Here is a 12,391-nt window from a genome sequence, read left to right on the forward strand (position 1 = left end):
TTATTGAATTTGCATACATTGGGATATTTTTATTATTAAAGAGTTTGGAACTTATTGTAAAGAATTTTGAACTTATTTTAACATTTAGTTATTAGTGTCAGTTAAAGGCGGTATGGACGATTTTTCGGCGATTTGAGAACGCAGGTGGAAGTCTGCATGCGCACTCCCCCGTGTGGACTGATACAACACACACGTGCGTTTGTTTATTAGCGCAACGGAGCGCATCGCATCGCTCGTCTCCCGTAGATTTCTGTCCACTTCTGCGTCAGCTCGAACTGTCTTTCTCCGACTTCATTTTGCCCCGTACACTGAGGGAACTATATTATGATAGATCCATGCGCTTAGGCACGCGGAAACGTGGGGACGAGCCTGATGCGGCTGCAGGTGAGCGGTAGGTGCGTTTTATGATTGATATGTGGCAGGACAAATGATTTATCCACGCCACGAGGAAATATGATAAAAAAATTTGCTGAAAAAAATCGTCCATACCACCTTTAAGGGGCCTAATGAAGTCGAATCTGAAATGTAGTATGTGAAAAATTGGTGAGTCAAAAAAACCCATTGTGAGTAGGGCTGGGTATTGCCAAGACCCTTGCGATACGATACATATCCCGATACAGATACAATATGTATCCCGATACTTGTATATTCTGATACAATTCCATCATTACGATATGTATCTTGATACATTTTTGAAAAAAGGGTCTTAAAAATGTACCAAATGGGTAATGGTTTTACTCTGGATACAAAAATGTATGAAATGTCATGTTTATCCACAAAGCACTTATTTATAAATCCATTCTGCTCTAATAACTTGATACATCCAACCAACTGATCCAAATAAGGAACACATTCGAGTAAAGTATTGCATGTTTCTTGCCAAACAATTATCATGGTCTGAACATGCTGCAGCAGCATCTTCTGCACAGAGGAGCTTCACAAAACTTAAAAAAAACAAAAACAAAAAAAAAACTTTTTTTTTTTTAAATAAAAAAAATATCGATACTGTGACTCAGTATTGATATGGAGTCCGTGACGACATATCGCCGTATCGATATTTTGAACACAACCCTAATGGTGAGCTTGTTTCAATATGAGATCATTTTGAAATTATGGCTTTTTTAACATATGACTAATTTAAGACTACCACTCCCATCGACCTGATATTTCACATATCAAATATTCATTGTATTGTCTGTCTATGTGCCAAAAATGAAGAGTGTGACCCTTTTACTTTCTGAGATAAATTTTGTGAAAAATGCCATAAGAGGCTAATATTTGCATATTTTCGTACATTTCCTAACTTCAAAAGACAATTTACCCACTAACTGCAAAGTTCCCGCTTGAGGAACTTTTGGTGGAAGAAGTTTAACTATTTTACTTCATAGAAACCATAACAAAAAGTATTTCCCAGGACCCTGGGACGGAACGACAAGTTACAGAAGCTAGCCGATGGCCTAGTAGGGCCACTGCATTTCTAATCTCAAGGCTAAAGTAAACCTGAAGCCAAACTGAAGTTCTACAAGTCAATACGGACGGATTGAGCCTAAATCAAAACTAAACTAGGCTTAAACCAGGTCTAAACCAGATCTAGACCCCAGCCCCCTCTCACCTGACGCCTCTCCTGTCTGTGTGGTACTTTGGGGGCAGAGCGGCTCCCAGACCCTTGTAGATGAGCAGGATGACGATGGTGAACGGAGGCTCGGACAGAGACACAGAGCGACGGGCCGCGATGCTGTATTCTCGCGTCTGATTGGCCGAGACGCCGGCTGGGCCTGGGTTTGTGGGAGACGAGGCTGGGAAAGGTAACAAAGAGGATAGTTACTACAAACAGGTATGACACATTTTCACAGATTCATTATTAGATATATTATATTGAGATGCAGTGATTTAATGCAACTTTAAAATTAAATTAACACAAATCTTAAATTAAACACTACTACTTCAAATTTTATTTATACTTCGATTTCTACAGTTTTAGCTAGAAATACTACTTCTACTGTATATAATAGAACTACTACTACTACTACAGTATCTAATAGAACTACTACTACTTCTATAGTATCTAATAGAACTACACTACTTCTACTGTATATAATAGAACTACTACTACTACTACAGTATCTAATAGAACTACTACTACTTCTATAGTATCTAATAGAACTACTACTACTACTACAGTATCTACTACTACTACTACTACTACTACTACTACTACTACTACTACTACTACTACTACTACTACTACTACTACTACTACTACTACTACTACTACTACTACTCTAACTATGAATACAACCAACATTTCATTTAACGCTCACCTTCTTTCTCTGCGCGCTCCCTTTCCTTCCAGCTGTGGGTGTGGTGGTGGCGCTGTGGCACCAGGGCAGCAGGGGGCAGCACCACGTGGGTGTAGGGGTCCCACAGTGTTTGGCCCGTGAACAGAGGGTTGTGGTAGCGGGGGAAACGGCGCCGCACGTGGGTGTGATTCTCCACGCGGTCCAGGTTCATCACTGAAGGAAAATGGGGGAAATTATCCTTCAACGATTGCATTTTAATGAACAAATGTCTCACTTTAGATAATGTGTGCAGAACTGTACGCTTTTCTCTTTTCTACTTTCTGGGATAGATTTTTTCTTCTTTTTTATTAATGAATTGAAATGTAGATTTTGACATTTTAGGAGCCCCCTATCCACCACGGATAATTTGATTTGATAATCCTCGGAACGTGATGACAAACAAGTATTGATTTTGAAAAATGTGTGACTTTAAAACTGAACCTGAAACATGAATGTACAGAGACATTGTTGTTCCGCACCAGATTGTAAAATAAGTACCTAATTTCCATCTGCAGTCCCTGATAAATAAGGTAAACCAGGCAAAAGAATATGAAAATAACAAACAGGTTCACAACTCCAGTCCAGACCAGCTTCAGATTTAGTGGAGCCCGTCTAAAGTCCCGTAATGACTTTGTCTTGTGGTCTGGACGCTTCCATTGTTGGTTCAATGTGCCTCATTAAACTCTCCTCTTTGATTCAATACTTCCTGTCTAAACCACATTTCCCATGATTCAACACACCCTCTCCTTCTCCCCTGCATGTGTGTCTAGTCTATAGATTCTATATTGACTCGTTCGTTAAACCTTCGGGGACTTTATTGACTTGGTTTGGTCAAACTTCATTTAAACTGAGTGCAGATTGTGTTGGTTTAGAGATGTTTGACGTTAATAGAGCTCTCTAATGTCCTTTTAGCAATTCAGGACAACACTAGGGATGTCCACAGACACATGTACAGGTGAAACGTCTCTATGTCCACACAGACACATGTACACTTTTCACCTGTACATGTGTCTGTGGGGACATATAGAGACGTTTCACCTGTACATGTGTCTGTGTGGACATATAGAGACGTTTCACCTGTATATGTGTCTATGTGGACATTTAGAGACTTTGTCACCTGTACATGTGTCTGTGGACATATAGAGACGTTTCACCTGTACATGTGTCTGTGGACACATAGAGACGTTTCACCTGTACATGTGTCTGTGGACATATAGAGACGTTTCACCTGTACATGTCTCTATATGTCCCCACAGACACATGTACAGGTGAAACGTATCTATATGTCCACAGACACATGTACAGGTGAAACGTCTCTAAATATCCACAGACACATGTACGGGTGAAACGTTTCTAAATGTCCACAGACACATGTACGGGTGAAACGTTTCTAAATGTCCACAGACACATGTACGGGTGAAACATCTCAAAATGTCCACAGCCACATGTACAGGTGAAACGTTTCTAAATGTCCACAGACACATGAACAGGTGAAACATCTCTATATGTCCACAGACACATGTACAGGTGAAACGTTTCTAAATGTCCACAGACACATGTACAGGTGAAACGTCTCTATATGTCCACACAGACACGTGTATGGGTGAAACGTCTCTAAAAGTGCTCTGACACATACACACTGTACGTACCCATACATATTCACTGTCACATCCTTCGAACTGACGTAAAACCTCGTAGGTCTTGGAAAGCTTGATAAAGCGATCATCTTCACACTATTTCCCTGACAAAGCCCTGAACTCTTCTGTGAAATCTCCCATAATGACTCATTGTGAGGCAGAGATGAGGAGGCCTAATGCAACACACGGATTTCACACTCCCACTCAGAACACGGGATCAGATCTACAGCAGCGGAAGGAAAATGTCCTCGGAGCGAAAGACGGCAGCCAAAAGACGACAGCAAGAGAAGAGAGGAGGAAGGAGGGAGAGAAGAGAGGAGGGAGAGAAGAGAGAAGAGAGGAGGAAGGAGGGAGAGAAGAGAGGAGGAAGGAGGGAGAGAAGAGAGGAGGGAGAGAAGAGAGAAGAGAGGAGGAAGGAGGGAGAGAAGAGAGGAGGGAGAGAAGAGAGAAGAGGAGAGGAGGAAGGAGGGAGAGAAGAGAGGAGGGAGAGAAGAGAGAAGAGAGGAGGAAGGAGGGAGAGAAGAGAGAAGAGAGGAGGAAGGAGGGAGAGAAGAGAGGAGGGAGAGAAGAGAGAAGAAAGGAGGAAGGAGGGAGAGAAGAGGGGAGGGAGAGAAGAGAGAAGAGAGAAGGAAGGAGGGAGAGAAGAGAGAAGAGAGGAGGAAGGAGGGAGAGAAGAGAGGAGGGAGAGAAGAGAGAAGAGAGGAGGAAGGAGGGAGAGAAGAGAGGAGGAAGGAGGGAGAGAAGAGAGGAGGGAGAGAAGAGAGAAGAGAGGAGGAAGGAGGGAGAGAAGAGAGGAGGGAGAGAAGAGAGAAGAGAGGAGGAAGGAGGGAGAGAAGAGAGGAGGGAGAGAAGAGAGAGGAGAGAAGAGAGGAGGGAGAGAAGAGAGAGGAGAGAAGAGAGGAAGGAGAGAAGAGAGAGGAGAGAAGAGAGGAGGGAGAGAAGAGAGAAGGAAGGAGGGAGAGAAGAGAGGAGGGATAGAAGAGAAAAGAGAGAGGAGAGAAGGGAGGAGACAAGAGAGGAGGGAGAGAAGAGAGGAGGGAGAGGGGGAGGGGGGAGAGAGTAGAGACGACAGGCTGAGCAGAGAAGATAGATGGAAGCAAGCGTTTAATTAACCCTAACATTTTTATTTAATAGGTTATATGAACGTTCCAGAGAATGAGGAGGGGAGAATTTCAGGCTAAGAGCAGAACATAAACTTTTCAACAATGATGTCAAAACAGAAACCTGAAATCAGTTTGACAGACACAGAGTAAATAAAAAAAACGTATTTTTCGGACTATAAGTCGAACCTTTTTTCATAGTTTTATACTTACTTTTATACTTATATACTTATACTCCGGAGCGAATTATATGTCATACTATTTGTTATTTTCACACTTGCAACCGCATTTCATACTCCAGTACAACATATTTATGTTTTTTTCTTCTCTATTATGCATTTTTTGGCTGGTACGACTCATATTCCGGTGTGACTTATAGTCCGGAAAATACGGTAGTAGTTTGAGTTGATCTGTTTCTGTACCTAATCTGTGTTGCAACTCTAGAATTTCCTCCTTGTGGGACAAATAAAGGTTATCTTATCTTATCTCAAATTGACCTTTGTTTTCCGGTCAATCCTCATTCCCAATTCATTCTTGTGCTAGCTCAGTGGTTTATTCCTGTACATTTCCATTTGTGGCTTCTTACCAATATTTGGAGCGACGAGGGCCACGGGGTTGAGGTAGGTGAGCTTCATGTTCTGAGCCAGCGTCTGCGCGTACTGCCCCATGAGGTCGGTGAGCTGAGCCGGACTCGAGCCCGAGCCGTGAGCCTGATTCTGGGCCAGGGAGCGCCACAGTCCTGCCGTCAGTGGACCCAGGAGCACGCTGCACCCGCGCACTATGTTCTGGAGCAAAAGTGACAGTGAAAGATAACGTACTGAACGCATTAATAATGAAACAAATAGAAATGTCGCCAAAAAGTTTCTAAGTTAGCATTAAACGGGAGAAAAGCAATGTACACTGCCGCTGTGTCTACGGGCCAGACACTTCGGCCACCTTATTAGAGACTGACTGCTTTTTTCATGAATAAAGCCGATTATTTAGAAACCAGAGCAACCGATGACAAATAATAAGCGCCGCCGATATTTTTGGGACAATATCTAGAGCCGATTTTGATCATTTTACTGAATTGATGTGATCTGAAATTGCAAACAAACTTATCCCTTACTCTATTTGACTGAAATACCAAAAAAAGAGGCCTCGCAAAGCTTAATTTGGAACACAAATTTGAGTCCGTAGAAACACAGGCAGGCTCTTAACATGTAGGATCTGCACCTGAGCATTGAGACATTATAATAAATTCTAGAATCAGAATCAGAATCAATAATAACAGTTTGTCTCTCTCGCTCACTCTCAGTGCAGCAGGAGCAGAGCCAGATGTGGATGAGGGCAGACGCAAGTAACTCTACATGTCATGCGGCGAAATGCTGCGTGTTTTATTACAATCGGACTCAAATTCACAGAGAAATGAGTCTAACGAGGAACTGAATGTAGACGCGACTAAATAAGTGGCATGGACGGCATGGCGATACAGCGGTCAGCATTTCAGAACCCGCTCCGGAGGTAACCCAGGGTAGATATTGCATGGTACCTCGCTGAAGTGTGCGTCTTGAGTAGCCGTTAGTCCAAATCCGCTCTGCTGCGTCTCGAAGGTCAGGAGGCGAGACAACAGTCGCTCTGCAATCATGAGATCATTTCCATAGAGACGAGAGGTCGACTCGGTCACGTCCCGAAGCTGGTGGGCCAGTTTCTTCTCCACAATGGTGTTCAGCTCTGTCTCGTTTCGCTCCAGAGAATCCAGCTGTAAAAAAAATATTCATAATACACGCGGAGTTCAAAATCAACATTTTGGACTAAGCAGAAACTGGATGTGACTATAGCTAACTTTAGACTGAATAAAGATTGAAATAGGGTAAAACTAGGACCTTAGACTAACCTGGAACAAAATCAGAACTACCAAAGAACAAAATAGATTGAATCGATAAGGCTAAAAAATGATCAATAACCAAGGTCTAACGACTAGACAAGAATTGAATTAAATCAGGACAAACGAGTACTGAAATGGGCTTAAATCTCAAATCAAACCAGAATAGTTAGTGACTAAATCTTCATACAACATGTAGCCCGGTGTCCACAATATCTGCAAAATAGCCTCCTTCATAAATATTTTTGAGTTGAGGTGACAAAACAAAATGTCTTCCGTTGTTTTAAAGGTTAATTTCAGAGGGATGAGTTTTATTTGTATTTGTCATAAAGCCTTGTGACTGGCGGGACACTCTGTCCCGCCTGCCTCTGTCAAACCCACTGACTATCGCCTCACGTTTAGGTAAATCTCTTTCATAAGTCACTTTGCACGGCCCTTTTATGGCGTTTTGGAGGTGTGGAGAAGGCGTGACCAGCTGCACTATTTGCTTGCTGGACAAAATTCCCACGCAGTCCTTTATAGACGAGGCCCCAGGTCGATAGTGGCACTCCGAAGGTTTTGAACTCACAGCCGTGTTGAGCTCCACGAAGGGAGGAGAGGTGCAGTTGTAGAGATCCGGCTCGAGCCAACCCCTCTCCCCGTCACAGTGTCTGATGGCAGCTCCTGCAAGATGAGACACGGCAACTTTAAGCAAACATGCAACAAAACTCATTCATTTGTCAATTTGGAGCAAACAAATATACAATGATGCTCAAAATGAAGGGGAAAGAAGTAACTAAATGAATCAGAACTAATCCAAGCCCAAGCCATTTCAGTCTGAAGTAGTGTCTCATTACCAGTGTGAGGAGTCAATGATCACTCTCCAACAAGATTAACCAAGTTTAAAACAGAACCAGTTCAAGACCAAAGCAGGCCAGTGCCAGCCAGACTAAACCAGCACTTACCGACGGATCCTTTGGGGCAGGGGACAGCAGCTGGGAGGTTGAACTTGGTCCGGAGCCACCAGATCCCAGAGGTGATGGTCCTGGGACAGCCATCGTAGATCACTGCAGAGAAAATGAGATGCTTCACGGATAAATCACAACAAAATAAAACTAAACCAAGACTTCAAAACAAGCGAATGACATAGGGACTGAGCAAGTACGCATGGACTAAATATGATTAAACCAGGGCTTAACTACAATACAAAACAGGATAAAACAGGGACGGAACGAAGATAAAAGCGGGAAGCCCTCTACAGACACGAGGACAATTGTCTTTTAATGAGATTTTAACCTTGTTCCAATGGTGTTTCCTCATCAATAGTTTAATGAAAGTTTTTATTTTGATTGATTCCTGCATGTTTACTCAATGATTACTCAACCCTGTATTGTCCTGCAACAGAGGCTCGAGTGCTCAGGGGAAAAAGCAGTTTTCACCTACCCCTTATCCTCGCCCACATCATTGAGCTTAGTTGTGATTATTGGAAATGTTTGAAAGTAAAGTAAAAACACGCAAATGAAACAAGCTGCTTGTTATGGTGAAATGTCAATGGACCTTGGTTTTTATTACCAAACTGTTTTAGATCAATATTAGAGTTTACAATGAACAAAATGTAAAATTGTGCTATACTTACAGTAAGTTATTGTTCTATACTACGTACGTGCAAAAGCATTATGTCTCCTCAAGCCACTCCTCCCCAAACTCATGGAGAGACAAATCGTGTTGAAAATTGATCTAACAATCCTTTAGTCTTACCAAGTCTCACCATGTCTAAACCAGGAACCAACCAAGACTAACTAACCAGGACTAAACCATGAATGAACTGGGCCAGACGAGGACTAATCCAGGACTAAACTACGACTGAACTAGAACTAAACCAAGACTAAACAGACCTTCACATCCAGAGTTGGTGACTTCGGCGAAGGGGCTGTCGCAGCTGTTGCACTGTCGGCCGATCACTCCAGGTCTGCACTGGCATTGGCCGGTTTCTGGGTCACATGACCTGGAGAAGGAGCCTATGGGATAACAGTCACAGGGCAGACAGGACTCGGAGCCGCGCACATGGTAGTGAAACTCCTACGGGGCGAGAAAAGAAAGAGAAATTACAAAGTCGTTCAGTTTAATCCAAAATGGTTTACTGTATATGTATAGATACATTACACACAACTAGGGGTCTCACAGAACCATAATGTAGTGTTACAATTACTGTGAGAAACAAACAATGCCCTTTAAAACATTTTATTTACGAATACTGAGACCATGACCTAGCACAGTGCAAACTTCTCTCTGCATTACATAAAAGAGAGTGCTGTATTTACTGTATGTCGCACTAGACACAGTTTAGGTCTGAGATTATGGATTAGGGTCAAGGGATCAGATTAAAACAGGATTACAGATGATAAACAACAACAGCCATATTTGAGAATAACCATATTTGTAACTGCTGTGGTTAAAGTGGAATTTACAGGGATTACCGAAACCCTCAACTGATCTGAACATTTTTAGCTTGGTATAAAAACAGTAAGTAACCCAGGATGACTAAAGCGGGACTAAACCAGGACTGAACCAGTACTAAAGCAGGACTAAAGCAGTACTAAAGTAAGACTAAACCAGTACTAAAGCAGGACTAAAGCAGGACTAAAGAGGGACTAAACCAGGACTAAACCAGTACTAAAGCAGTACTATTGCAGGACTAAAGCAGGACTAAACCAGTACTAAAGCAGTACTAAAGCAGGACTAAAGCGGTACCTTGCATTGGCACTGCCCGCTGGTCTTGTTGCAGTCCGGGTCAAAGCCTTTGTCCACGTCGCAGTTGCATGGACCACAGTTTGGAGACCCCCACCAGCCTCTGGGACACTGCTGCTCAATCCTGGATGAGAGCAGAACAAAACAGTGAGGACAATCCAGGATCAAAATGTGGACTAAACCAGATACCAAAATAAATGCTATACTAAGAAATATATTCAATTATCAGTACCAATCTTTTTTTAAAAGCGCTTTTTAGGTCAAGGTTTAAGACAATAAACTGGTATTTCCACCACAAAATAAGAGCACTTTCTTTATGCCACAATGTTTTTTACACTTCTGATAAAGATTATTCAATAACACATTTTGTCCTGTTTATGTGATTGTTTTTGGTATAGATACTTCAAATAAATACCTAGTTTCGATACTATTTTTAGTATAAATTATTACCTGAGTTTCTCTACTTTTGACAACTCTAAACAGGACTGAATCATGAAAAAAAGCAAATAAACCCTGTCATGTTTTCCTTTTTGGGGGATATGAAAATATTTATAAGTTGTGAGTATATCAGTCACAACATCTTTTACATGTCTGGGTTTATAGGAAACATCTTAGACGCCAGAGTGAATGATTTCAAATGTAAATCCTCTCCTTTCCTCTGAGACGGCACTTCCCTCGCTGCTTTCACACGTTTTTGATCAAAGGCGGTCAGAGCTGTGGTGTTGAAGGGAAAGGGCTCTGAAATTATATGTAGATTTTAAGTATTTGGTTCATTTTGTGGCAGCAAAAAAGTCTGATTTTATTATTCAGGTGATTTCATGACCCAGTTGGACAAAAGAATCAGCAGCAGCAGTAGCAGTAGTATTATTAGTAGTACCTGTGTTTGCAGTACTGTCTGTAGAGGCTGAAGAGCCTGACAGTTTTTGCATTTTCCCCCAAAGACTTTTAAAATTAGACCCCTGCACACAACCAGGAAGTAAGGGTCAAAAGCTGAAGAGCCTGACAGTTTTTGCATTTTCCCCCAAAGACTTTTAAAATTAGACCCCTGCACACAACCAGGAAGTAAGGGTCAAAAGCAATGCTCTGATTGGCTACCCTTAAGCGGTCCACCCCAGTTTAACTTCACAGTCTGAAAAAAGCTTGCACTGAAAATAAACGCATGTGAAATGAAGAGTTTGTGAGAGCTAGATAATAGATTTAAATCCCTACTTCTTCCAGACAGTATGATGTTCACCAAAAATCCAACAGTACTCCAGCATCTTATAAGACGGAGCAGAACTCAACATGGTCAAGGAATCATGTCGACCTGACACTGGACATGACCCTGACATTTACAAACCACATCGAACAGTTCCGTCAAGACTGACCACGCCTCAGGAAGTAACAACAGCTGATAAATGACACGTCACCACCAAGACCGGTGACAGTTCTGTAGATGGCTCGCAGATAGCTGCGCAAACATGTCAAGGTAATTACATCTGACAGAGAGAAACAAGATAAACCTGTATCGATATCGTAACTGAAGTCAAGATGAATGTTATCAAAGTCATTTTTTATTCTGGCCTTTTACTGTTCTATGCTGCCTTTCTTTGTCATGTTTTGGAATATTTGTCTTCCCTGAGGACCACAAATTAGCACCATTGTAGTTGGTTAATTTTGATGGTGTCAGCTTTTATTGTCAGGTGATTTCACGCCACACTGGTAGCAGAAGTATTTGCAGTAGTTATAGCAGATATAGTAGTAGTAGTAGTACCTGTGTTGGCAGTACTGTCCGTAGTGGTTGTCTCCACAGTCACAGGTGTAGCCGTGGGAAGAGGTGGGTTTGCGGTGACACTTTGCCTCATTCTCACATGGGTTTAGGTGACAGGCGTCGGTGCAGCCTTTACCGTAATATCCTGAAAATAAACACACAGAAATTATATTAAATATAATTAATATACTAAACAATCTTTTGCTGTACGAGAATCAAATTGCTATTTCGTTCAATCTTAATTATACAATATAGAGAAAGAGAGAAAAAAAAGCTTAATTTTATGTGTTTTTAAGAATAGCGTTGGGTTCAAAGTATAACCTCACCAACTAAAGTTTAGAAATACATCTTTCCTGTTAATGTCCACAATTACGCTCTAGTCCAGGCTTCCTACCAATAAATCAATTTTAATGTAAAGCCACAAAGATACCAATCCTCTGCTCTTCACCATAACATGCAGTGATTTATATTCAATCACTAGAAGACAGCTTTTTATTCAGAAAGACAACAGATTTTCCTCCGACTAAATTTGGAGTTACGCACAGTTCCCTATAGACAACAAACGCCCCTGCTGCATAAATAGAAGTTGAAACTGACAAGGTAATTGTAGCTATTGAAAAGTCCATTCGTCTTTCAGTGTCATCTACAAACAAAAGAAGAGGCACAAGGACATCCAGTAGTGAACGTTGTGTAAATGTTTTTTGACAGAAGTGAGACCAAAGAACACGGACTTACTTGAAAAAAAAATCTATATAAAATAAATATCTAACCAAGGACAAGATATAAACAAGGCAGAAACCTCAATCATAAGGAAAACTGAATAACATAATTATAAACTGTTTCCAAATGAGCCCAAACTCCATAAAAATCAAGGTCTAAACCAGGATTAAACCGAGTTGACATTGAAACTAAAAGACAAGGGTTTAGGTAGGACGGAAGTGGGTCTTAGCAAATAACTAACATGAACAGGGCTG

General features: G+C 41.6%; 1 protein-coding gene across 2 annotated transcripts in view; it reads right to left on the bottom strand.

Moving 5' to 3' along the window:
* Positions 1 to 12,391, bottom strand: part of celsr3 (cadherin, EGF LAG seven-pass G-type receptor 3) — a 100,350-nt gene that overhangs the window by 28,820 nt on the left and 59,139 nt on the right. For both annotated transcript variants that reach the window (XM_072449339.1, XM_072449338.1), the window contains exons 15-23: positions 11,421 to 11,562; positions 9,671 to 9,791; positions 8,815 to 8,998; positions 7,885 to 7,986; positions 7,509 to 7,603; positions 6,608 to 6,817; positions 5,663 to 5,861; positions 2,316 to 2,513; positions 1,613 to 1,775 (exon numbers count right to left, since the gene is read on the bottom strand). In XM_072449339.1, the coding sequence (XP_072305440.1) occupies positions 1,613 to 1,775; positions 2,316 to 2,513; positions 5,663 to 5,861; positions 6,608 to 6,817; positions 7,509 to 7,603; positions 7,885 to 7,986; positions 8,815 to 8,998; positions 9,671 to 9,791; positions 11,421 to 11,562 (1,414 nt within the window). The remainder of the gene's footprint in view (positions 1 to 1,612; positions 1,776 to 2,315; positions 2,514 to 5,662; positions 5,862 to 6,607; positions 6,818 to 7,508; positions 7,604 to 7,884; positions 7,987 to 8,814; positions 8,999 to 9,670; positions 9,792 to 11,420; positions 11,563 to 12,391) is intronic.

The sequence above is a fragment of the Eucyclogobius newberryi genome, unplaced genomic scaffold, assembly GCF_026437365.1.
Source record: "Eucyclogobius newberryi isolate DKJ021-1_F unplaced genomic scaffold, fEucNew1.0.hap1 SCAF_17, whole genome shotgun sequence".
Taxonomy (NCBI): Eukaryota; Metazoa; Chordata; class Actinopteri; order Gobiiformes; family Gobiidae; genus Eucyclogobius; species Eucyclogobius newberryi.